General features: G+C 42.7%; 2 protein-coding genes and 1 non-coding gene across 11 annotated transcripts in view; 1 reads left to right on the plus strand and 2 right to left on the minus strand.

Moving 5' to 3' along the window:
* Nucleotides 1-841: 841 nt before the first annotated feature.
* Nucleotides 842-24,798, plus strand: TMEM50A (transmembrane protein 50A). 4 transcript variants are annotated; one of them, XM_021937705.2, is made up of 8 exons: nt 842-1,001; nt 3,017-3,122; nt 5,143-5,255; nt 12,737-12,804; nt 14,002-14,094; nt 18,548-18,608; nt 23,090-23,173; nt 24,198-24,798. In XM_021937705.2, the coding sequence occupies exons 2-7, from the start codon at nt 3,030-3,032 to the stop codon at nt 23,133-23,135; spliced, it is 474 nt and encodes a 157-aa protein (XP_021793397.1). In that variant the 5' UTR covers nt 842-1,001; nt 3,017-3,029; the 3' UTR covers nt 23,136-23,173; nt 24,198-24,798. The 4 variants fall into 4 exon arrangements, with proteins under 4 accessions (XP_021793397.1, XP_021793395.1, XP_021793405.1 ...); XM_021937708.2 differs by adding an exon at nt 1,955-2,077 and having other exon boundaries at nt 891-1,001; nt 23,090-24,798; XM_021937703.2 differs by having other exon boundaries at nt 23,090-24,798.
* Nucleotides 8,712-8,815, minus strand: LOC116272486. The gene has a single exon (XR_004181160.1). It is a non-coding gene; the product is annotated as a small nucleolar RNA U13 (small nucleolar RNA).
* Nucleotides 23,089-25,649, minus strand: part of LOC101000761 (RH-like protein) — a 66,949-nt gene continuing 64,388 nt past the window's right edge. For all 6 annotated transcript variants that reach the window (XM_009201986.4, XM_009202012.4, XM_009201989.4 and 3 more), the window contains one exon: nt 23,089-24,990. In XM_009201986.4, coding sequence (XP_009200250.2) covers nt 24,964-24,990 — 27 coding nt within the window. In that variant the 3' untranslated portion in view covers nt 23,089-24,963. The remainder of the gene's footprint in view (nt 24,991-25,649) is intronic.

Here is a 25,649-nt window from a genome sequence, read left to right on the forward strand (position 1 = left end):
AACACATCATAGCTTCCGGCTTCTTACCGTCCTCCCCTTTGTAAACGGTCACCTCCCGAAAACCCAGGCTCTCCTCCAACAGTGGTTCTCAAGCGAGGCGATCTTCCCCGAGGGGGAGGATATTTGGCAAAGTCTGGGGACATTTTTGGTTCACTGGGGCTGCTACTTGCATCCACCCGGTAGAGACGGGGGATGCAGTTACACATTCTAAGCAGCACGGGACATTACCCTTCCCAACCCAGACAGAATGAGCCGGCCCAAAACGTCAGTAGTGCCCAGGCTGAGAAACCCTGCCTTAAACAAACAGCAAAGAAAGGCCAAGTCCCATAAGTGGGTCACCGCGCCGGGACTGGGGTCCACGGGACACCCCAGCCACACCGAGCCGGGAAGTCCCCGCCTCCTGGAGCTGAACCCGCCCCTCTCCCAGAGGTGGAACTGCGAGGGGGCGGGAACAGGCACGGAGAAAATAAACAAGACTAAAAAGTCCTGAGTAGCGCTGTGTGGCTGCAAACCGGAACCCAACTTTTGCACCACATGGGACCCGGCACTCTTCCTGCCACCCACACCTGAGACGGCTGGGGGGCCGACCCCAGTACTAGAAAACACTCGTCACCTCAATCAAGACGGGTACAAAGGCCAACGGATGCCTTCCTTTAGAAAGCTCAGCACACAGAGCAACTTCTCACGCCTACCCTCGAAGGGCGTACTCCAAGCTAGCACTTCCGACGTCCAGCAGTGATCCCAGAGCTGCGGAAAGCCCAGCCAGCGAGCGCCCGGGCCTGCGCAGACGCGTTGGCGTGGTGGGCGAGGCTCCCTCCGGACCCGGCGTCCCGCCCTCCGCCCCGTGTCCGCATGCGCGGCTGAGCCGCGGGGGTGGTACTGCTGCATCCGGGTGTCTGGAGGCCGTGGACGTTTTGTTTTCTTGGCTGAAACCAGTGGAGTGAGGCGGCTGCGCGCGGCGCTACACCGGGCTCCGGAACCACTGCACGACGGGGCTGGACGTAAGTGTCGGGCGGGGAATGGGGGCAGGAGAGGAGCGGTTTCAAGGCTGGAGAGGCCTCGGAGCCGGGACCGTCTGACGGGTTGGTGCCTACAGCACAGGCTCGTTGCCGCCACCCTCCGGGAAGCCGCAGACCGGGGCTGAGCCCCTGCAGACCTCTCCTCTCCTGGGTCCTGCGGCTCCTGGAGAAGGCGACCGCGTCCAGACCCGCCAAGACGGAGACGGGACCGCGCCCTCCCCCAGGACATCCCAGGATTCTTGGAAATCCCCCTGTCCCCCACTTTACAGCTGGACAGGCCGAAGCTCCGAGAAAGGAGCGTGGCCCGTCCGGCTCCCTCAGCGAGGGGCGGCCGGGCTGAAGGTGGCTCCCCCATCTTCCAGCCGCGTCCCTCGAGACCTAAAATTCCCAGAGTTTGGAGGGCGGGGTCTGGCTTGAGTGTGCCAGTCGTCGTGCAAGAAAAATGGATTCGGGGCGGGGCCATTGGGATGAACCGAAAGTAACACTGGATTGCAGTTCTTCCCGGGGAAGAATCAAATGAGTGAATTTCCTAAATTGAACTTGTCCCAAAGACATCTTAGCACTGGCTGTAATCATGTATTTTAATATTTAATTTTTGAAAGAAGTTAAAAATGGGAGACGTTGCTCTTTTTTAGGGTGTCATATTTTTGGACAACTATAATTGCTGGCTGCAGAGTAATTTAAGGGACTCAAGTTCGCTGTAGGAATTAGGGTGTTCTCAAGTTATACGTATTTCAGGTTTTTTCATACTCTGAAATAGAGATAACATGGCTGTGTCTCAGGTCAGGTCTGTACAGCTCGGCTTACAGGAGTGTTTTATGTAATTTGTAAAGACAGTTTGGGTCTGCTATATTTAAATAGCAGTTGGATTTTTGTAATCTGAATTAATATTAATCACAATTTTGTGCATTTTTTTGGCTGGAAACACCCTTTAGGATCAGCGATAGGGATATTAAAATCAAGTGGATGTTCTTTACATAGAAATGACACCAAAAGGCAGGCTTGCAGAAAGAAAAACAGTGAAGTGAATGAAGTGAAAGGAAATGATGTGGGTAGAGGTAAGAACTGCAGTGCAATGTTTAATTTCTTAATTTAGGTGTGAAGAAACACACGTTCTGTGATAAAATATGTAAATTAGAGAATTATTTTTCATTTGAATCTGTACTTCCACATAGAGCCACAGTTTATCACTTGTCTCTCTACTAATGTTAGTACTCCTAGACTGTAAATATCAAAGTCATCTAATAAGTTTGGAATCAAAATGATACAAAAGAGCTCTTGTGGATTAGTAATCATATACCTGATATTAAAAGTACCACCTAAACTAATTCAATACCTACTTAGAAATAATGGGATGTGACAGATTTTTAGGAGGAGGTCAACCAGTAGTTAAAATTTTTTCAATATTTGGAGACCCACCTTTGTTAATGTTGCTTAAATATATCCAAATCATTGATTTCTATTTATTCATTATTATTTTTGAGACAGAGTCTTGCTCTGTCGCCCAGGCTGGAGTGCAGTGTCACGATCTGGGCTCACTGCAACCTTCGCCTCCCAAGTTCAAGCGATTCTCCTGCCTCAGCCTCCCAAGTAGCTGGGATTACAGACATGCACCACCACACCCAGCTAATTTTTGTATTTTTAGTAGAGATGGGGTTTTGCCATGTTGGCCAGGCTGGTCTCAAACTCCTGACCTCAGGTGACCCACCTACCACTGCCTCCCAAATTGCTGGGATTACAGGCATGAGCCACCACGCCCGGTCCCCAAACCATTTTTTACATTAAAAAAGATACTAAATGAATCCAGATGTTACTTTCCAAAGTTATAACGTGGAAATTCATCAAAAACTAAATCAAATATTCTGAAGAAGTGTGTGGAACCAAAATAAAGCATTTGTAATTTCACTTTAATTATTCCTGAGCTATTAATTATTTTTCAGGTTTGAAGCAAGTAAATTGAAGTACTTTATTTAATTATTTGTTTGTTTGTTTTTAAGTGACCTGAAAAAAATGTCTGGATTTCTAGAGGGCTTGAGATGCTCAGAATGCATTGACTGGGGGGAAAAGCGCAATACTATTGCTTCCATTGCTGCTGGTGTACTAGTAAGTGTCATTGATAATTTGGACCTCATTTTTTGGTGCGTTTTGTGTTTATGGGTTTTGAATTCTGCAGGATGTTTTAAAATATGTACTATTTATTTTATCTTTGACCACTTTGACCATGTTGATATTTTGTTGTTTATGGAGAGCCGTTAGTTCCACTTTAAGAGTTTATGGTTTAAAATTTGATTAACAGAGTGGTTGGGTTATTCTGCATGGTAAAACTAGCATAATAAAACATTTGTTCATTATATGGATTCTATCTCCTTTTAATGAGTACATTAAGGTACAAGGAAGTGTTTAAGAAGCAATCAGGTCAAAACCAGTCAATAGATATGATTGCATTTCTCCATAATCCAGTTAACTTTCTTCTCAGTCTCATTAAGGAAAAAAAAGTGCTCGCTTTGGCAACAGATACACTAAAATTGGAATGATATAGAGAAGATTAGCATGAATTTTTTTTTAAAAAAAAGCAAAAACAAGGAAACTCATTAAAATACATTGTGTAAAAGTAATTTACAGAATAAAATTTTTATTTACACTTCAGATCCCTCAAGGGATCTGCTATTAGTTTTTTATGATCATAAGGTGTCATAGGCTCTAAAGAGTAAATTTTTTTTTTTTGAGACAGAGTTTCACGCTTGTTTTAGTAGAGACGGGGTTTCTCTGTGTTGGTCAAGCTGGTCTTGAACTCCCGACCTCAGGTGATCCACCTGCCTCGGCCTCCCAAAGTGTTGGGATTACAGGCATGAGCCACTGTGCCAAGCCATTTTTTCTTAAGCTTTAATATTTATTTATTTTCAAGACAGGGTCTCACTCTGTCTCCCAGGCTGGAGTGCAGTGGTGCAATCACTGCTTATTGCAGCCTCGACCTCCCGGGCTCAGGTGATCCTCCCACCTCAGCCTCTGGAGTACCCTGGACCACGGGCAAGGGCCACCACACTGGGCTAATTTTTGTGTTTTTTTGTAGAGATGGGGGTCTCTCCATGTTGCCCAGGCTGGTCTCCTACTCCTGGGCTCAAGTGATTCACTGGCCTTGGCCTCCCAAGGTCCTGAGATTACAGGCCATTGCACCTGGCCAAAAAGCTTTGAGTTTTTAGTCTAGGAAGAAAATATCTTGAATACATTGAGGGTAGAAAGAAAGGCGTATGTACTCGTGTTAGCCACTAAAAATGTTATTAATCGAGTATGGATCTGTCTGTAACCTGATAAAAGTAATTTGACTAGCTTAAAATTGTTATTTTAAAGTAATTGCGAGAAGATGTCAGTTCCCAGAGCTAACTGAGTCAGGGTTTGGTGTGGGGATAGGAAAGGGGGTTACTCTAAAAATCTTCTAAGCTACTTGTCAGAATTTGGTTAAGATAATTTTATTGTAAATTTCTGCTCAGATGATAAAAAACTATTTGTGAAGTTTTGGGGTTATTTTGTTATACCTTTGCCCTTGAAAATATCTAGAGCCAAATTCAAATAAATTGTAATCTGGTGTTGACATTGAATTTAAAATCACACCTGAAACCACCTTTAGACTGCACTGGAATTCATCAAAAGCAGAACCTCAGAACTATTATTTCACAGCAAGAAGATAGCTAAAATTCTGTGAACAATAGTTGTTCTCCATATTAATTTGAATGCTTTTTTCTTGATTTTGGGGAATATTTCTCTGGAAGCTTATGTATCAACAGGACACTTCTGTCAGTTGGAATTTGAGTTACTTTTTTCCTTTCCCCCTCCACAAGATAACTGGTTTCTAGTTTACCAAATTAGATTACAAGACTTTATTATCATAAAATTAAATAATGATTGAAGTAGACTTAGAGAAAAGTTACGTTAATAAATATAAATTGCTGTCAGATTTAAGGGTACCTAGTCAGCTATTAGGCCATGTGCAAATTACATGTCGGAAATAGCTAGAACATTTTTGAAATTAATTGAAAGGGATCTCTTCACTTAAATATCTTGCTGTCTTTTAGCCAGTGAGATACAGAATTGCTGTAATTTCTCATTGGTGTCACCTTTGTTTTAGTTTTTTACAGGCTGGTGGATTATCATAGATGCAGCTGTTATTTATCCCACCATGAAAGATTTCAACCACTCATACCATGCCTGTGGTGTTATAGCAACCATAGCCTTCCTAATGTAAGTGTCATCATAATTGGCATTACTTACATAGATTGCCACAAAATAAAAATGTTTCAAATATAGTTGCATAGGTTTAAAATTCTAAATATTATCAGATTAACATACTGGACATGATTTAAAAGTCATACAGTAGAGATGGACTTACACAGAAAATCAGCAGTCCTCTTTGTTCTTGTCCACCTCTCTAGCCCTCCCAGCTTCTCTCAGCTATCCTTTTATTTTTATACCCCCAGGGTTTAGTAGCTTTACATTTAAGTCAGAAACTGTGTATTTTGTCTAAGGGATAATTCTTCCAACAATATTTATTAAGCTTTTATATTCCAGACTCTGCTCTAGGTACAGGACATACAGTAGTTAATAAAACAGGAAAAATCCATGTCTTTTTGGCATTTAAAATAAGTGCAAAGGAGAAAAAAATAGAGAAAGGAGATATGGGATATCAACAGGAGGGATAGAAATTTAAAAAAAAAAATTTTTTATAGAGAGGATGTCTCATCATATTGCTTAGATTGGTCTCTTGGGCTCAAGTGATCCTCCCACCTCGACCTCCCAAAGTGCCAGGATTACAGGTGTGAGCCACCACACACGGCCAGAAATTTTCAGTAGAGTCAAAGAAGGTCTCACTAAGAAGGTGACTTTGAGTAAAGACTTAAAATGAAAGAACTGACTAGGGGATGGGGATATGTAAGAGAGATTCATTCCAGGCAGGTGGAACAGCAAGAACAAAGGCTTTACGGCAAGGAGACCAGTATAACTGCGGCAGCAAGATCAAAAGAGATAAATTGATGAGGTCAGAGAAGTGATGGAGAAGGGCAGATGGCATAGGGCCTTGAAAAGCATTATAAGAACTTTATTTTCAGCCTGATGCAGTGACTCATGCCTGTAATTCCAGCACTTTGGGAGGCCGAGGTGGATGGATCACTTGAGCTCAGCTCAGGAATTTGAGACCAGTGTGGGCAACATGGTGAAACCTCATCTCTGCCAAAATACAAAAATTGGTAGGGCATGCCTGTGGTCCCAGCTGCTCCGGAGGCTGAGGCGGGAGGATTGCCAGAGCCTGGGAATTCGAGGCTACGGTGAGTCATGATTGTGCCACTGCACTTCAGCCTGGGTAATAGAGCGAGGCCCCATCACAAAAATAAGAACTTTACTTTTTTTTTCCTTTTTTTTTAAGACGGAGTTTCGCTCTTGTTGCTCAAGCTGGAATGCAATGGTGCAGTCTCGGCTCACTGCAACCTCTGCCTCCTGGATTCCAGCGATTCTCCTGCCTCAGCCTCCTGAGTAGCTGGGATTACAGGCGTGTGCCACAACACCTGGCTTATTTTTTGTATTTTTAGTAGAAACTGGGTTTCACCACGTTAGCCAGGCTGGTCTCGTACTCCTCACCTCAGGAGATCAGCCTGCCTCGGCCTCCCAAAGTGCTGGGGTTACAGGCTTGAGCCACCGTGCCCAGCCAAGAGCTTTACTTTCATTGTAAGTGTAATGGAAGCCATTAGAAGGTTTTTGAGCAGAGGAATGAAATGACCTTAGATTTTAATAGGAGCATTCCTGTTGAAAAAATTTTTTAAACTGGTAAACAAAATTCATTGCAGTGCCAAATAGTGTAAGTTTCAATACCATGACCCTGTGCTTCTCAAATTTATCAATATATTTTGAAAATATTCTTGTATTCTTACCAGTTTCTCAAATTCATAATATAGTTTAGTTTGTTTCATACTTGGGCTATGACTTTCTTATTTAGTATTGTTTTTTCCTATAGTTTTTTTTTTTCTTCTTCTTCTTCTTTAATTAAGACGAGGTCTCACCATGTTGGCCAGGCTGGTCTTGAAATCCTGGGCTCAAGCAATCCACCTGCCTTGGCCTCCCACAGTGCTAGGATTACAGGTGTGAGCCACTGCGCCCGACCTTTCCTAGAGTTTCTGATTGGTTTTTTTTTTTTTTCAGGTGGTTGTTGGTAGAAAGAATGTATGTTTTCTTTAGGATTCATTTCATCTTGAATGCTGCAGTTCTAATTTGGACAGTTACTATATGGACTATAGTAGCCTTGTTCAATTTTTTGTTTTTCCTAGAGTTTCTAGCTGCCTTTTCTTTGTTTTCTTGCATTTTCTACTATTACTACATCTTTATTTTTTTTCCCAAATTCTCAATTATATTCTTCAATGTATTATAACCTCTTTTGTTCTAGAAATTGACATCCCAGAAACCCATATCAGGCTGTTTCGTTATGAATTGATTACTGTGGAAGCCTGCTACAGCACTGTCACCATGGGGCTTCCCTCCCCTGTTAATCAGGGTTAAATCCACTTTTTTTCCAGTTAGCACATCTTTTTTTTTTTTCTTTTTGGATACAAGAAGTATTTACTTTGGCCGGGCATGGTGGCTCACGCCTGTAATCCCAACACTTTGGGAGGCCGAGGCGGATAGATCACCTGAGGTCAGGAGTTTGAGACCAGCCTGGCCCACATGGTGAAGTCCCTTCTGTACTAAAAATAATTTTAAAAAGGCCAGGTGCAATGGCTCATGCCTGTAATCCCAGCACTTTGGGAGACCGAGGCAGGCAGATCACAAGGTCAGGGGAACGAGTCCATCCTGGCTAACACAGTGAAACCCTGTCTCTACTAAAAATACAAAAAATTAGCCAGGCGTGGTGGCACGTGCCTGTGGTCCCAGCTACTCGGGAGGCTGAGGCGGGAGAATCGCCCGGCCTGAACCCGGAAGGTGGAGGTTGCAGTGAGCAGAGATCATGCCACTAGACTCTTGTTTCAAAAAAAAATAAAAAATAAAAATAAATTAGCCAGGCGCGGTGTCGCATAGTCCCAGCTACTTGGGAGACTGAGACACAAGAATCACTTCAACCTGGGCAGCAGAGGTTGCCATAGGCCAAGATCACACCACTGCACTCCAGCCTGGGTGACAGAGGGAGACTCCGTCTCAATAAATTTAAAAGAAAAAAGTATTTATTTTAGTTTATTTATTTATTTTTTTGAGACGGAGTTTTGTTCTGTCGCCCAGGCTGGAGTGCAGTGGCATGATCTCTGTTCACTGCAACCTCTGCCTCCCAGGCTCAGTTGATTCTCCTGCCTCAGCCTCCCCAAGTAGCTGAGATTACAGGCATGCACCACCATGCCTGACTGGTTTTTGTATTTTTTGTAGAGACAGGTTTCACCATGTTGGCCAGGCTGGTCTTAAACTCCTGACCTCAAGTGATCCACCCGTCTTGGCCTCCCAAAATGCTGGGATTACAGGTGTGAGTCACCACACCTGGCTGATACATTTTCTTAGAATTCTCATCTATCTTTTTATTCTGTATTCCAGTCTGTTAAACATTTTTGCATTTTAGTTCTCATGTTTCAATTTCTAAGGGCCTTTTTTTGTTTCCTTGATTATAAATGCGTCCTTTAGGGATCAACTCTCTCTGTGGGCCTTTCTTTTTTTTTTTTTTTTTTTTTCCCATGTTAGACGGGTAAGGTACTGATGTAAGAATAAGGTTTGAGGGAGGCACATCTCATACATGCACATGAACACCCAATCATCGTGCCTAGGAACTACAGAAGAATCAGGTTTTCCTTTTTAAATTAAAAAAAAAAATGTTTTAGAAGTAGGGCCTCACTTTGTCACCCGGGCTGGAGTGCAGTGGCATGATCATAACTCACTGCCGTCTCAAAATCCTGGGCTTAAGCAGTCCTCTGGCCTCAGCCTCCCCAGTAGCTAGGACTGCTTGCACACACCACCACACTCAGCTATTTTTTTAAAAGAGTTTTCTTTTTTTTAAAGACAGGATCTCACTATGTTGCCCAGGCTGTTCTTGAACTCCTGGTCTCAAGTGATTCTCCTGCCTTGGCCTCCTGAAGTGCTGGATGACAGGTGTGAGTCACTGTGCCTCTCTGCCTTAATAACTTAAAAAATGTAATATAAAATGCGTTCTGGCTAGGCATGGTGGCTCACACCTGTAATCCCAGTGCTTTGGGAGGCCAAGATGGGCGGATCACCTGAGGTCAGGAGTTCAAGACCAGCCTAACCAACATGGAGAGACCCTGTCTCTACAAAAATCAGCTGACATGGTGGTGCACGCCTGTGGTCCCAGCTACTCGGGAGGCTGAGGTGGGGAATCGCTTGAATCTGAGAGGCAGAGATTACAGTGAACCAAGATCGTGGCACTGGACTCCAGCCCAGGAGACAGAGTGAGACTGTCTCAAAAAAAAAAAAAAAAAAAAAAGGCATTTATTGAGATACATAAAGTGCACAAGTCATATATACATCTCAACAAATTTTTAATTACATATACACCCATGTAAACAGCACCTAGATCACGATTTAAAACATCACCCCAGAACGTTCTCAATCAGCACTTCCACCACACCTGTATAGCCCCTGTCCTGACCTCTACCATTGTCCATGAGCTTTCTGTAGATCTTTTTTTTTTTTTTTTGAGATGGACTCTTACTCTGTTGCCCAGGCTGGAGTGTAGTGGCGTGATCTTGGCTTACTGCAACCTCTGCCTCCCAAGTTCAAGCAATTTTCCTGCCTCAGCCTCCCGAGTAACTGGGATTACAGACGACCACCACTGTGCCCAGCTAATTTTCGTATTTTTGGTAGAGACAGGGTTTTGCCATGTTGGCCAGGCTGGTCTGGAACTCGTGACCTCTCAGGTGATCCATTTGCCTTGGCCTCCCAAAGTGCTGGGATTACAAGCGTGAGCCACCATGCCCAGCCTTCTGTAGACTTTTAATTTAGGTTGTAGAGTCATCTCTTCCAGGCTTCCAGGTAATCCAAGTTGAAAATTATACACATTTTTAAATTATGCTACAGTTACTTAAGTGTAAACACAGTAACTTGTATTTTCAGAATAAAGCAAGTGGCTAAGGGCAGCCAGTTTGACTGTGCGTGGCGTGGGGTCATTGCCAGAGTAGTTATTCATTCTCAGAAGTAAAGGTCTGACTTCAGAAGCCACTGATAGCAAAGGGCTGTGGTCTTTCTCTTTGAAGCTCAGCCATTATGCAGCTATTTCTAGTTCTTTCCATTTTGTTGCAATTTATTTTACTGTAATAATGATGCCGTTAGAATTTTTTTTTTTTTTTTTTTTAAGAGGGAGTCTGACTCTGTCTCCCAGGCTGGAGTGCAGTGGCTCGGCTCCCTGCAAGCTCCGCCTTCCGGGTTCACACTATTCTCCTGACTCAGCCTCCCGAGTAGCTGGGACTACAGGCGCCCGCCACCACACCCAGCTAATTTTTTTTGTATTTTTAGTAGAGAGGGGGTTTCACCATGTTAGCCAGGATGGTCTCGATCTCCTGAGCTCATGATCCATTGAGAGTGCCCAGATCAGCTACACCCCAACACCAGGAGCACACTTACAGCCCCCAGTTACAGAGCGTCATGTTGACAAATACTAGATGCTTCAGGAAAAAGATTATTTAACTAGTAACTTTTCTGTAAATCTGAGAACATACATAAAAATAGTCATAGCAGAGAACAGAGATTGTTCATTCCAAAGTGTCCCTAATAGTGAAGACAAGATTGTGGCGGCTCACAGAGGGCTGTGAAGTTTATTCAGATGGCTCAGCAAGGAAAACAAGAGCCAGGAACCAGTAACCCAAGAACATTTATTTGTGTTTTACTTTTAAATATGAAGCCTGTTTTTAAATATATTTATTTCATATACAAAATAATTTAGTACTGTATAGAGATCACTGAAAATAATTGAGTATTTTGATCATTCTGAAACTTAGCTTTGTATGAATAAATTAAGACATTACTGTGAAAAAAACTAGGATTCCTATATTCAACACTTTTTTTTTTTTTTTTCCCCGTAGAGACAAGGTCTGACTATGTTGCCCAGGCTGGTCTCAAAGTCCCGGGCTCAAGCAGTCCTCCTACCTCAGCCTTCCAAAGTGCTGGGATTACTGGTGCAAGCTACCAGGCCTGACCTAAACACATTTATTGAGCACCTACTATGTGCGAAACCCCTAGCCTTGTGCTAGGCATTGAGAATGAAAATGAGAAACAAGACAGACAATGGCTCCTGTCCTCATGAAGCTTATATTCTAGTGTTAGACACACACAACTAAATGGGTATATGTATCATAGGTATAGTGTTTTATAACTTTAACTTGATGTATTGTGAACGTTTGCCCATGACATTTGGAATGTTTCAAAGGATACTTCTAAAGAAAGCAAGCCTATCTCACTTTAGAGTGGTACGCTATGAAAAGTTGGTAAAACACTCTTATGTTTAGAGCCTGTATCAAGGATTAAAAAAACAAGATTTTACACTTGAGTCTCTATTCAATAATATTTTCAGAGCAAAAAGTTATTGTGTTGTTTGAAATATAGTTATTTCTCCAAACATTTGATGTTAGTACAAAATGAGCACAAAAAATGTTTTCCAAAGTCAATTTAAAGAAATATTTGGATTATCTAGGGCCCATTTTCTCCCTCTGCCATTGCCATACATGAGTACATGTCATGTCTGATATATACAAATGGAAAATCAGAAGCAAGCGAAATTATCTTTTTACCTGTTCATATCTTACCAAAGAAATTTGAAATTCATTCCCTTTTTTTTAAAGGGTGGGGTTTTGCTCTCCCAACAAGCCCAGGCTGGGCTCATGACTAGCCTGATCTCGACTCACACCGCAGTCCTGTTTCCCAGGTTCAAGTAGTTCTCCTGCCTCCAGCCTCCCAAGTGGCTACTGAGATCACAGGCATCAGCCACCACGCTTAGCAACTGATTCTGTATTTTGTGTGAGATGGGGTCTTTCCATGGTGGTTAGGCTGATCTCGAACTCCTGACCTCAGGTGATCTGCCTGTCTCAGCCTCCCAAAGTGCTGGGGTTACAGGCATGAACCACCATGCCTGGCCTCATTCCCAAATTTTAACAATCCAGACTCACCTGAAAGACTTGTTAGAACTCAGATTTCTGGGCCTCATGCCCAGAATGTCTGCTTTGCTAGGTTTGGGTTAGGGCCAGATAATTTTCTTGTCAAATAGGTTGCCAAGTAATGCTGATTCTGCTAGTCTAGGGCCCATGACCACTGCTCTGGAGAGTATCTGGTTGAAGAGACCAGTCATATGAACTCTTTACTCAAGAACTGAAGGCCTATGAGCCAGGTGTGGTGGCACTTTGGGAGGTCAAGGCAAGGAGGATATGTAGAGGTCAGGAGTTTGAGACTAGCCTGAGCAACATAGCGAGACCTCATCTCTACAAAAAATTTTTAAAAATTAGCTGGGTGTGGTGGCGCACACCTGTAATCCCAGCTACTCAGGAGGGTGAAGTGGGAGGATCTCTTGAGCCCAGGAGTTCAAGGCTACAGTAAGCCATGGTTGTGCCACTGTATTCTAGCTTGAGCAACAGAGTGAGACCCTGTATCTTAAAAAAAAGACTTTGAAGCCTAACCTTAAATTTGAGAAACTGTTGATTATTGTTTCTGGTAATTGGTGTCATGGACCCTGATTTCTTGGTTTTATTTTGTTTATACAGGATTAATGCAGTATCAAATGGACAAGTCCGAGGTGATAGTTACAGTGAAGGTTGTCTGGGTCAAACAGGTAAATAGGTGCAAACAGCATCTTATTATACATGCTTAAATCCTTAAGATGAGAATTACACATGGAAGTACCACTTTTCTATTTGTTTTAATATATCTATGAGTAACAGCTTATTTTGAATCTATTGTTTTATGTTTTGGGCTTGAAATTGGGAATTAATATATAACATTCTATTTGCTGTGCTTTATTGAGCCGTAGGCAGTGTTTTTATTAACATGTATTTGTGTTAATTAAAGAGGCCCTATCAGAATTCATTTTAGGCAGTCATGACTCCATTTATTATTTATAGCAAATTTTCATAAACATGTTAATGTGATTGGAAAGTTGGCTGTCCTCCTCTGTTAACATAATTTTAATGCATCTTCCTAAGTTCTGGTCATGTAAATTTGAATTTATTTTGCTGCCTGACTTCCCTGAAAGTGAAATATGGTAGCTTTGAGATTTGTATATCACTGAATATGAATTTTTTACTGTATATCTGTGTTACTGTTTGAAAGTACTCTTGGAGGACTTTATTAATTAATTAATTTATTTATTTTTTGAGACAGAGTCTCGCTCTGTTGCCCAGCCTGGAGTGTAGTGGCGGGATCTCGGCTCACTGCAAGCTCCGCCTCCCAGGTTCAGGCCATTCTCCTGCCTGAGCCTCCCAAGTAGCTGGGACTACAGGCGCCCGACACAACACCCAGCTAATTTTTTATATTTTTAGTAGAGATGGGGTTTCACCGTGTTAGTCAGGATGGTCTCAGTCTCCTGACCTCGTGATCTGCCTGTCTCGGCCTCCCAAATTGCTGGGATTACAGGTGTGAGCCATGGTGCCTGGCAGAGGAGGACTTTAAAAATGTGGAAGCATGCTCCATATAAAAGCATATGGAGAATGAGCCTCTAAATATGGTGAAACAGATTTTATGAGATGTTTTACAGGAAGGTTGAGTATAGGTTTTCTTGGTGTAGGCAGTTGGGGAAGTAAGTATATGCACTTACACAGACTAATAAATAATTTTTAAAAATTTATTAGGCCAACCAAGAAGAAAAAGGCCAACAGCCACACTGATGAAGATGTTTAGTGCATCTTCCACTGTTCTTACATTAGACTTTAATGGCAGCTGCACTTTTTTTTTTCTGTTTGGGTTTTATTTTTGAAAGTTAATTTTACTGCCCTACGCGAAACAATTCTGGTAAAATATTATTTCTTTCAAGGTGCTCGCATTTGGCTATTCATTGGTTTCATGTTGGCCTTTGGATCTCTGATTGCATCTATGTGGATTCTTTTTGGTGGTTATGTTGCTAAAGGTAAGAGAAAACATAGGATACAACTTACTTCAGTGGAATACTGGAATTTTGCATTAAAGTTAGTTATTTTTTTTCCTATAGATGGGCCAACTGCTAGCAATGCATTTATATCTGGGGACCCCCCCCCCACCGACAGTGTTTGGTTTTGTTTGTCTTGTATATTTTTAGTGTTCCTTTCTTCAGGCTTTTTTCTTCTTATCCAGAGCCTAGAAGGGATGAGACAGCTCTCTTTGGCTTCCAAAAATCTCAAAAGCAGAACATATATGTTATCTATCTAGTTAGCAGATGTTTCTTTTGAAGAGATAAGAGTCTTATTGTCATCCAGGCTGGAGTGCAGTGGCATGATCATGGCCCACTGCGGCCTCAACCTCCTGGACTCAAGCCATCCTCCCACCTCAGCTTCCCAGGTAGCTAGGGCCACAGGCACATACGACCATACCCAGCTAATGTTTTCATTTTTTGTAGAGATGGGATCTTGCTATGTTGCTGAGGCTGGCCTTGAACTCGTGGCCTCAAGCTTGGCCTAACAAGTTCTGACTTTCAGAATATCTGTGCAAAGCTGTAACATCGCAGAATTGAGATTTATTCAGTTAAGCCTCCCTGGTAATATGATGTCATCTCCTTTTAGACAAAAAAGTAAACTAACATTTAATATAGTTCTGCTATATAAGGCCAGTTTAAGGCAAGCTCAGGAAAAGGTGTACTGTTAGACCCTGGGAGAAATTTCACCTTGAGGGACCATAGGAAAATAGGAAACCCATTTAATGGTTCAGGTGAAATTGCTGTGGCTGTCGTAGTAAAAATACAGTATTAATGATTTATAAAAACTGGACCAGGTTATATATATTTAGCTCTTTTTTTTTCTTTCTTTTTTTTTTTTTTTTTTGAGACAGAGTCTCGCTCTATCACCCAGGCTGGAGTGCAGTGGTGCGATCTTGGCACTGCAAGCTCCGCCTCCCAGGTTCGTGCCATTCTCCTGCCTCAGCCTCCCGGGTCGCTGGGACTACAGGTGCCCGCCACCATTCTTGGCTAATTTTTTTTTTGTATTTTTAGTAGAGATGGGGTTTCACTGTGTTAGCCAGGATGGTCTCGATCTCCTGATCATGATCTGCCTGCCTTGGCCTCCCAAAGTGCTGGGATTACAGGCGTGAGCCACCGCGCCCGGCCCAGTGTAACTTTTCGATTAAAATAATGTTTCCTAAATTTTTATTAAAATTATTTAATCTGATAGACAGGAGTAATAGATATTTCCAAATATTTGTATTATTATTTATTTATTTATTTATTTATTGAGATAGGGTCTTGCTGTGTCACCCAGACTGGAATGCAGTGGCACAATCTCAGCTCACTGCAACCTCCACCTCCCAGGCTCAAGCAGTCCCCCCACCTCAGCCTCCTGAGTAGCTGAGACGATGGGCGCATACCACCAAGCCCTGCTAGTTTTTTGTATTTTTTGTAGAGATGGGGCTTCACCATGTTGTCCAGGCTGGTCTCAAACTCCCGGGCTCAAGTGATCTGCCTGTCTCAGCTTCCCAAAGTTCTGGGATTACAGGTGTGAACCCCTAGGCCTAGCCCTGTGTAATTTATTATTCATGTTCTCAAAATTGTAGAAAATAAAAGAGGGTGGGTGCAGTGCAATCCCAGCACTTCAGGAGGCCAAGGAGGGACTATTGCGTGAGGCCAGGATTTTGAGACCAGCTTGGACAGCATAGGGAGACCTCATCTCTACAAATAATAAATATTTAGCCGAGTATGGAGGCGTGCACCTGTGGTCCCAGCTACTCAGGAGACTGAAGTGAGAGGATCATCTGAGCCTGGGAGGCGGAGATTGCAGTGAGCCATGATCGTGCCACTGTACTCCAGCCTGGGTGACAAAGTGAGACCTTGTCTCAAAAAAAGAGAAAAGAAAGGCTGGGCGCTGTGGCTCACGCCTGTAATCCCAGCACTTTGGGAGGCTGAGGCAGGTGGATCACGAGGTCAGGAGATTGAGACCATCCTGGCTAACACGGTGAAACCCTGTCTCTACTAAAAATACAAAAAACTAGCCGGGCATGGTGGTGGGCGCCTGTAGTCCCAGCTACTCAGGAGGCTGAGGCAGGAGAATGGCGTGAACCCTGGAGGCGGAGCTTGCAGTAAGCCAAGATCGCGCCACTGCACTCCAGCCTGGGCGACAGAGCAAGACTCCATCTCCAAAAAAAAAAAAAAGAGAAAAGAAAAGAAAGAAAAGAAAAATAAGTAATAGTAATTTCAGCACTCTTAAATATTTTGGTTTATTTCTTTTGTTCTGTTTTCTTATGTTTTTAGTTATTATAATTTTTATCCCCCAGTTGCATTTAACATGATATTATAAGTTGTTCTTTTGCTGCTATAAAATCTGTTTTATATGTATCTATAAATAAATTTGTTGCCCAGGCTAGAGTGCAGTGATGCAATCTCAGCTCACTGCAACCTCCGCCTCCCAGGTTCAAGCGATTCTCCTGCTTCAGCCTCCCAAGTAGCTGGGATTACAGGCGCCCGCCACCACGCCCAGCTAATTTTTGTATTTTTAGTAGAGACAGGGTTTTGCCATGTTGGCCAGGCTGGTCTTGAACTCCTGACCTCAGGTGATCCATCTGCTTTGGCCTCCCAAAGTGCTGGGATTACAGGAGTAAGCCACCACGCCTAGCCATATATATATTTTAAAATGTGGTTGGTGCAGTGGGTCACGCCTGTAATCCCAGCACTTTGGGAGGCTGAGGCAAGCAGATCACTTGAGACCAGGAGTTTGAGACCAGTCTGGCCAACATGACAAAACCTTGTCTCTACTAAAAATACAAAAATTACCTGGGCGTGGTGGCACACACTTGTAATCCCAGCTACCTGGAAGGCTGAGGCACAAGACTCTCTTGAACCTGGGAGGTAGAGGTTGCAGTGAGCTGCGATCATGCCACTGCACTGCAGCCTGGGCAACAGAGGGTGACCCTCTCAAACAAAACAAAGAAAAAAAAAGGGAAAAAAATTACCTTTTTAATCATAGGAATTGCATAATACTTGTTCATTATAGAAAACTAAGAATGTAAAAGAACTCAAAAGAAGAAAATGAAATTACTGATAACTCTTTCCCAGATACAACTATTAATACAGAGCCCCTTTTAACCGGAATGTCTTGTATCTCATAATATTAGGCTATTTTCTTGAAAACTTCTGGAGCAAGGTTATGTTTTGAGAATTATTAGCAGATCTATAATTTTATAAAGTTGGCTTTATAACATTTTTAGAAGCCATTGTAGTGGTAATGGTTATTTAACGAGAAATGGTGGTGAAGACCTATGCAAACCATCTGTTATGTTAATCAGATTAACCAAAGCTGTTCTGAAATGAGAAAAATTTGACAGTTCACCTATTTATTGTGCCTCTGTCAGTGAGCAGTCATTGACAATTCCGGTAGAAATTTATGAGAATTTCAACTTCATTTCTAGATACAGTCAGAAAAAAATGTTGCTCCAGCAGTCCTTCCAATCTTAGTTAATGGCTGGCTACTCTATCTTTCCATGTGTTTAGGCCAAAAGCCGTAGATGGTGAAGGCCTGTCAAAGATGACACTTGTCTTCCTCCCATGCCCCACATCCAGTCTATCTGCAGATCCTGTTGACTGTGCTGTAAAATATATCCTGAGTCTAACCACCATTTACCATCCTCCATTGCTACCACCCTGGTTCAATCCATCATAATTTCTCACCTGATTTCCTGGAAGAGCCTCCTAACTGGCTTCTGTTTCCTCTCTTGCCTCCTTTAATCTACCCTCAGCACAGCAGCCAGAGAGATCCTTTTAAAATATGTCAGCTCAAATCACTTTTTTGCTCTCAACCCAGTGGCTTCTCATCTCACTCAGAGTAAAAATCAGAGTCCTCACTGTGACAGCCAGATCTCCACCGCCCAGCTGCCCTCTTTCTTTACCCTTTTCCGGCTCTTCCCTCTTGTGCCTATGTGGCTGTTCCTGTAATACACTGGCATGCTCCCTCAGGGCGTGTGCATGGCTTCTGCCCTCACTTCCTGCGTGTCCTTGCTCCAGTGTCACCTTCTCATGGGGTCTTCCTGGCCACCTGTGTCCGATGTCACACTACACTTCTGTACCTTTCCTGCATTATTTTATCTTCTTTTTATTCAGTATGTTCTCTGGTTCCATGAGGGCAAAAAAAATTGTACCTGTTTTGTTTATTGCAGTATCCTCAGCATTAAATAGGGCCAGCATGCTGTATGCCCCCAGTAAATGTTTGTTAAATGAACGAAGGGAGCTATCATTTACTAAAGCCATGCTAGACTCTGTCACACATTATGTCATTTTAATACTCAAGCCAACCCTGATTCCAAGAAAAATCAATTCTTCCAGGCAGGAAAACTGGTATTTGCCAATATATCTGAATCTAAATGTTTTGAGATCATAACCTTCTGAACACTGCAATTATTTTTTACAGAAAAAGACATAGTATACCCTGGAATTGCTGTATTTTTCCAGAATGCCTTCATCTTTTTTGGGTAAGTTTGTTTTGCATTATCTTACCTTTTTTAAAAAAAAAATAGCTTTCTTTATATCATTTGCTATATTTAGTTGCTTAATTACTCATCCAATACCCCTCCCCCATGATATTTTCATAAAACATGAAGAGTAAGGTTGAAAAGGATATTTTAAATAGATGAGTTGGTTTGCTGCCAACCTTAGGAGCATATATTAATTTTTAAGTTTGCTACCACGCCCCCTTTTAATGAGTGAGTAACTATGATTCATGAAGATTTAGTTACATAACACTGATGATGTTCATTTTAAACTTAGATCTCTAACAGTTGCTTTAAATGAAAGCCTGCCTAAAACCATTTATCCTTAAATTTTGGTTTCTGATATATTTTATAGTCTGTCCTTGATATTGTAGAATTTGTGAGATTTGAGGTGTGGAGGAAAAGCCCATTTTTTATCCTTCCCTTTCAATTACAAATGAAAAGATGATGAAAACCTCTAAAAACTTCAAGGCTTTTATCAATAATCTCTGATGTTCATCTTTCCTAGAAATTTAGGGCCTGCCCTTTACCCATACTGTTCCTCCAACCACTACCCACCCCCTCCAGCCCCCATAACCTACCCCTGTCACTGGCCGAAAAACCCTACAAACAAAATAGCTCAACAGCTCTTAATCCTCTGCATCAGGAGCTTTGTTGTTTTTTGTTTTTTGTTTTTTTGTTTGTTTGTTTGTTTGTTTTCGAGACGGAGTCTCAGTCTCTCACCAGGCTGGAGTGCAATGGCACGATCTCAGCTCACTGCAACCTCTGCCTCCTGGGTTCAAGCAATTCTCCTGCCTCAGCCTCCCAAGCAGCTAGGACTACAGGCACACACCACCACGCCTGGCTATTTTTTTTGTATTTTCAGTAGAGACAGCGTTTCACCATGTTGGCCAAGATGGTCTTGATCTCCTGATCTTGTGATCTGCCCACCTCGGTCTCCCAAAGTTCTGGGATTACAGGTGTGAGCCACTGCGCCCGGCCTGCATCAGGAGTTCTTTTTTTTTAAATAAAAAAAAAAAAGATGGGAGTCTCGCTCTGTTGCCCAGGCTGGAGTGCAGTGGTGTGATCTCGGCTCCCTGCAACCTCTGCCTGCTGGGTTCAAGTGATTCTCCGGCCTCAGCTCCCGAGTAACTGGGATTACAGGCACCCGCCACCTTGCCCAGCTAATTTTTTGTATTTTTAGTAGAGACGGGGTTTCACCGGGTTAGCCAGGATGGTCGTGATCTCCTGACCTCATGATCCACCCGCCTCGGCCTCCCAAAGTGCTGGGATTACGGGCATGAGCCACCATGCCCAGCCAGGAGTTCTTAACCTTTATTCTGTCAGTAGCCTTCTGAAGGTGAGAACTCACCAGATATTTTCATATGCAGGAAATTGGTGTTTTGCATATTTCTGGAAAGAGTCTGTGGCTTTCATCAGATTTTCAAAGAAGTGGCTAATCCAAAAAAAGGCTAGGAATCTGATATATATTATAGGACTTTTCCTTCCCCTTCCCTTCCCACCCACCTCCGAAAAAGAAACAAAAATCCCATGTCTTCTGAAGCCCTCTTGAAATACTAATAGTTGCTCTTCAGAATGAGCCACCAGTTGATATTCACACCTATTCTATTCCATCACCATTTTTGCTATTTTGTAAAATCAGTTTGGAAATAAGAAAAATGTAAACTTAGATGTGACAAGATGCACAGCCTCTTTGGGTTATACCTTGTATCCTATAAGCAAATCGAACTCCAGGTAATGGACACAGTTAGCAGAGTGGTTGTAGCAGATTGCCTGTCGTTATAGTCCATTTGCATTGCTATTTAGGGGTACCTGAGGCTGGGTAATTTAGAAAGAAAACAGGTTTATTTTAGCTCATGGTTCTGCAGGCTGAACAGGAAGCATTAGCATCTGCTTCTGCAGGAAGCTTCCAGTCATGGCAGAAGGCAAAGTGGGAGCCAGCATATCACATGAAGCAAGAGAGGGAGGAAGAGGAGGTACCAGCCTCCTGTAAACAACCTCTCATGTGAACTAACAGTGAGAATTTACTCATCACCAAGGGGATGGCACTAACCTACCATTCATGAAAAATTTGCCCCCTTGGCCAGGCACGGTGGCTCATGCCTGTAATCCCAGCACTTTGGGAGGCCAAGGCAGGTGGATCACGAGGTCAGGAGTTCAAGACCAGCCTGGCGAACATAGTGAAACCCCGTCTCTACTAAAAATACAAAAAATTAGCTGGGCATGGTGGTGCGTGCCTGTAGTCCCAGCTACTTGGGAGGCTGAGGCAGGAGAATCTCTTGAACTTGGGAGGTGGAGGTTGCAGTGAGCCAAGATCGAGCCACTGCACACCAGCCTGGGTGACAGAGTGAGACTTCATCTCAAAAAAAAAAAAAAGAAAGATTTGCCACCATAACTAACACCTCCCACTTGGCTTTAGCACCAACATTGGGGATCACATTTCAACACGAGTTTTGGAGGGGACGCCTGCCATTCTGATTCGTAACAGAATGGTACTCAGCAGCAGCATAGAATTACTATTTCAGAAGTCAGAGTGGACAGATGTCAGTACCAGAGGTGACCATCTGACAGTGTAGGAGGGACTGGTCCTTGGCTCTTGCCCAAGAAACTCTTCAGATTGGAGTTCATATCTTGTGACGAGTATTCTGAAGTTACAGCGTCTCTTTTAAGCTATTTGGACAGTAGAGGCCTCTAATAACCAACTTCAGTTTTTCTTTGTTACAGCAGTAGAGCCGATATTAACTAGAAGAGCAGAGATCTGGGATTACAGGCACATGCCACCATGCCTGACTAATTTTTGTATTTTTTGTAGAGACGGGGTTTTGCCTGTTGCCCAGGCTGGTCTCAAACTCCTGGGCTCAAGCGATCCACCCACCTTGGCTTCCCAAAGGGCTGGGATTACAGGCATGAGCCGCCATGTCTGGCTCATAGCTCCCATTTCATTTGGTGCCTGGGACTGTGCGCCAGCTGCCCCGTAGAGCATGCAGGCAGGCATCTGCACTCTGGCTCATCTAAGGCACCTGTGGGTAATCTGCCGCCCTCGGCAGTTGGCTTCCCAAAGCCTGGCTGTGTCCATTCCCTGCCTACTCATCTCCTAAACATGGCCAGATTCCTCCTTGTTCTGTTAACACCTCAGGTATCATTTTATGCATATAGTTGCCCTCTTGCCTCTTAAATTGAAGCCTTGAGGACAACTGTAGACATTCCCTCACCTAAACCCTAGACCAGGGGTGTCCAATTTTTTGACTTCCCTGGGCCATATTGGAAGAATTGTCTTGAGGCACTCATAGAATACACCAACAATAGCTGATGAGCTTTAAAAAAAAAATCACAAAATCTCATAATGTTTTAAGAACGTTTACGAATTTGTGTTGGGCCACATTCAAAGCCGTCCTGGGCCACATATGGCCTGTGCTTTGTGGGTTGGACAAGCTTGCCCTGGACTTAAGCTCTGTGAGGGCAAATTCCTGTCATACCAGTCTCCTGGGCTTTTCTGGAAGCCCCATGCTTTTTTATGCCTCTTTCGCCTTTGATGTACTGTTTCCTGTCCCCAAAACACCTGCCTTCATCATCCCGCTAGGTCTTGTTCCTACCAATCTCCCATTCAAACTCCTGTTTTTCCACAAAAGCCCATCTCAAATATTACCACCTCTGTAAATCCTTTTCTAACTTATTCAGGGCAACTGAATTCTGTGTTTCTGTGCCCCCTTAATACTTGGTATGTAAGTCTCCTTCCCCAACCACCCCCATGCTTACCACATCGCATTAGCAAGAATGAGAGCAATTTGAGGGCAGTGGCTTTGTATCTTATTTTATAGCCCTGGCACCAAAAGAGTTTGTTGAATGAATTTGATAAAATCAGACCTGTAGGGCCGGGCACGGTGGCTCACGCCTGTAATCCCAGCACTTTGGGAGGCCGAGACGGGTGGATCACAAAGTCAGGAGATCAAGACCATCCTGGCTAACACAGTGAAACCCCATCTCTACTAAAAATACAAAAAAAATTAGCTGGGCGTGGTGGCGGGTGCCTGTAGTCCCAGCTACTTGGGAGGCAGAGGCAGGAGAATGGCGTGAACCTGGGGGACGGAGCTTGCAGTGAGCCGAGATCGCACCATTGTACTCTAGCCTGGTGACAGAGCGAGACTCCCTCTCAAAAAAAAAAAAAAAAAAAAAAATCAGACCTATAATGGTTACATAGTAAACACTGGTTAACTTTTTAAAAGTCACATGTGTCTTCAGTACTCGAAAGTTAAGGTTGTTGGGAATATGGTGGTTAATAGCACAGTTGAACATAATGGAAGAATTCACTACCTTAGAATCAGTTTCTGTTTTGATACGTTTCGTACCAAACTTTCTTCTACAACTCATCAATTCTTTGTTGCTTGTTTCACACCATTCTCGAAATCTCACATATTCTTTTCTCAAATTCAGGAGTCATGTGGTATTTCTTGTTTTATTCACAGAGGGCTGGTTTTTAAGTTTGGCCGCACTGAAGACTTATGGCAGTGAAAACATCCGATTTCCCACAGCACAACATCCCTGCTTGGGTTTGTTTGTTTTTTTACTGCTCACTCCCAATCTTTTGTAATGCCGTTTTCTAAACTTATTTCTGAGTGTAGTCTCAGCTTAAAGTTGTGTAATACTAAAATCACGAGAACACCCTATTTAAACAACAACCAAAAATCTATTGTGGTATTCACTTGATTAACTTATAAAACGTTAAAGCAAACTTTCACATGAATAATTTTTGTCAAATTTTATCATGGCATAATTTGTAAAAATAAAAAGAAATTACAAAAGAAATTATGGATTTGTCAGTATAAGTATTTGTCATATCTGAGGTCCAAAACCACAATGAAAGTGCTCTGAAGATTTAATGTGTTTATTCAGATGTGGTCTCTTCTGTGTCAAATGTTAAATGAAATATAAACATTTTTTAGTTTTTAAAATATTTCATGGTCAAAATTCTTCCTCACTATAATTGGTATTTACTTTTACCAAAAATTTTGTGAACATGTAGTGTTTGAGTGGCTTTTGAGGGTCTCCCAAGGTGTGAGTGGACGTGTTGGAAGAGAGAAGCACCATGGTCCAGGCACCAGGCTCTCCACGTCCCTTCCGTGGGAAGCTCTTCCGCTGTGCCTCCCATTCCAAGGGCAGGAGGATATGACTCAGCCATGACACGTGGTTCTGGTGGGACGCACAGTCACTCCACACCCACCGTTGAAGGAGAGAGGAGGAAAGGAGAGAGATTTGACACTCTGGTCTTACACAGGGGACAATTTCTTTGTAGTTGTTCTGATAATAAACCGGGTTCCATGTTTCATTTCATCTGTATACTGAACCACTAGCCTAATAGACCGGCACGGTCAACTAGAATGACAAACATTAGCTACTGGAAACTCTGGTTGTCTCTTCCTCTTCGAAACTCTTGTCCCCACAGGCTCCCCACCTCTGCAAGATGGGATACGCTCTTCAGAACCACAGTTTGAAATGTCTTTCATAACGTGCTACAATTAGCCTTCAGAATATTTGCTGGGTGATTTAAATGTGTGGGTCTCTTTTCCATGCTAGCGTCGTCATCTGACAGTCTCTATGCTGTGAATATTGCCTGGCCATCAAGACTCTTCTCAAAGAAATAACTTGCTGTCATCCCACACGAACTCCTGATGTTTTTTCTACAAAAGTCCATAAAATGTGAAAATTGGAGAAGATCTTAGAGGTTGAAGTCTACCTTCTCTTTCACACAGGAGGGAACCCGGACCATGGAAATTTAAGTAACTTCCTCACGGTCACAGAACTAGTTTTTTAATCCTCAGGCAGTGCATCCCCCCACCCTACAACTGAGCACAACCTCTTTCCCCACAGTGCAATTCAGAATATGCTCAGGGAATGCCAGCCACCTTGTAAAACTGCTGGGATAAAAGCATGATTCCCACAAGGACTAAGGATCAGTGATTTGTAATTTTCCTGTTTTGTACTATCTGCTTTGCTCATGTAGACAAGAGTTAACTGGGTAGCATACTTTATTAAGCATGAGAAAGAATCTTAAGAATTGTCAATAAAATTAACCCAAAACTTTAATAATGTGTCTGTAACCAAGAAAATATTGATAGCATCATCCTAATGAAACTAAACATTTATTTTAAACTTATTAAATTGACTCTTAAACTAAGTTTTTAGTCTTTTATTTTTTAATATCAAATCTGTCTCTGACCTTGTTTTATTGTACATAAGGAGACTTTGCGGTCATGAGCATTTCTCACGTACAAATGCAGGCAACAGTGAAAGGAAGTTGTCTTGTTTTTGAACAGGCCTTGTTTTTCTTGGATGCTTTTTCTTAAAATCCAACAGCCAAATGAGGAAACTGTAAAAGCAAAACAAATATTTTTATCGCAGATGAACCCACATACTGATTTTAACTTGATTTCTTGAAACTTAGCCTAAATGTCTCATCACAAAGACCTTAGAAATTCTTTAATAAAATCTGAATTGGAAGAGATCTTAGATAGGTAGGTTTTATTTCATACAGTGTTTTACATGGATTGTTGATAAATGGCCATCTGGCTTTTGTTTGAATGCCTCCAAAGACAGGGGACTCACTATTGCCATATGAAGTAGCTCATTCCATTTGGCAGGGAGTTGAGATTGTTAGAAATTTAAACTGCACCTCCCCTGGGCCTAGTTAAATTCTTTAGAGAAGCGTAGAGAAAAAACATTTTTCTTCTGCTTGCCAGTTTTTGTTTTTTTGTTTTGTTTGTTTGTTTGAGATGGAGTTCCACTCTTGTCTCTCAGGCTGGAGTGCAGCGGTACAATCTTAGCTCACTGCAACCTCCGCTTCCCGGGTTCAAGCAATTCTCCTGCCTCAGCCACCCGAGTAGCTGGGATTACAGGCACCCGCCACCATGCCCAGCTAATTTTTGTATTTATTTTTTAGTAGAGACAGGGTTTCACCATGTTGGTCAGGCTAGTATCAAACTCCCAAACTGAGGTGATCCACCCATCTCGGCCTCCCAAACTACTGGA

This window comes from Papio anubis, chromosome 1, assembly GCF_008728515.1.
Source record: "Papio anubis isolate 15944 chromosome 1, Panubis1.0, whole genome shotgun sequence".
Classification (NCBI taxonomy): Eukaryota; Metazoa; Chordata; class Mammalia; order Primates; family Cercopithecidae; genus Papio; species Papio anubis.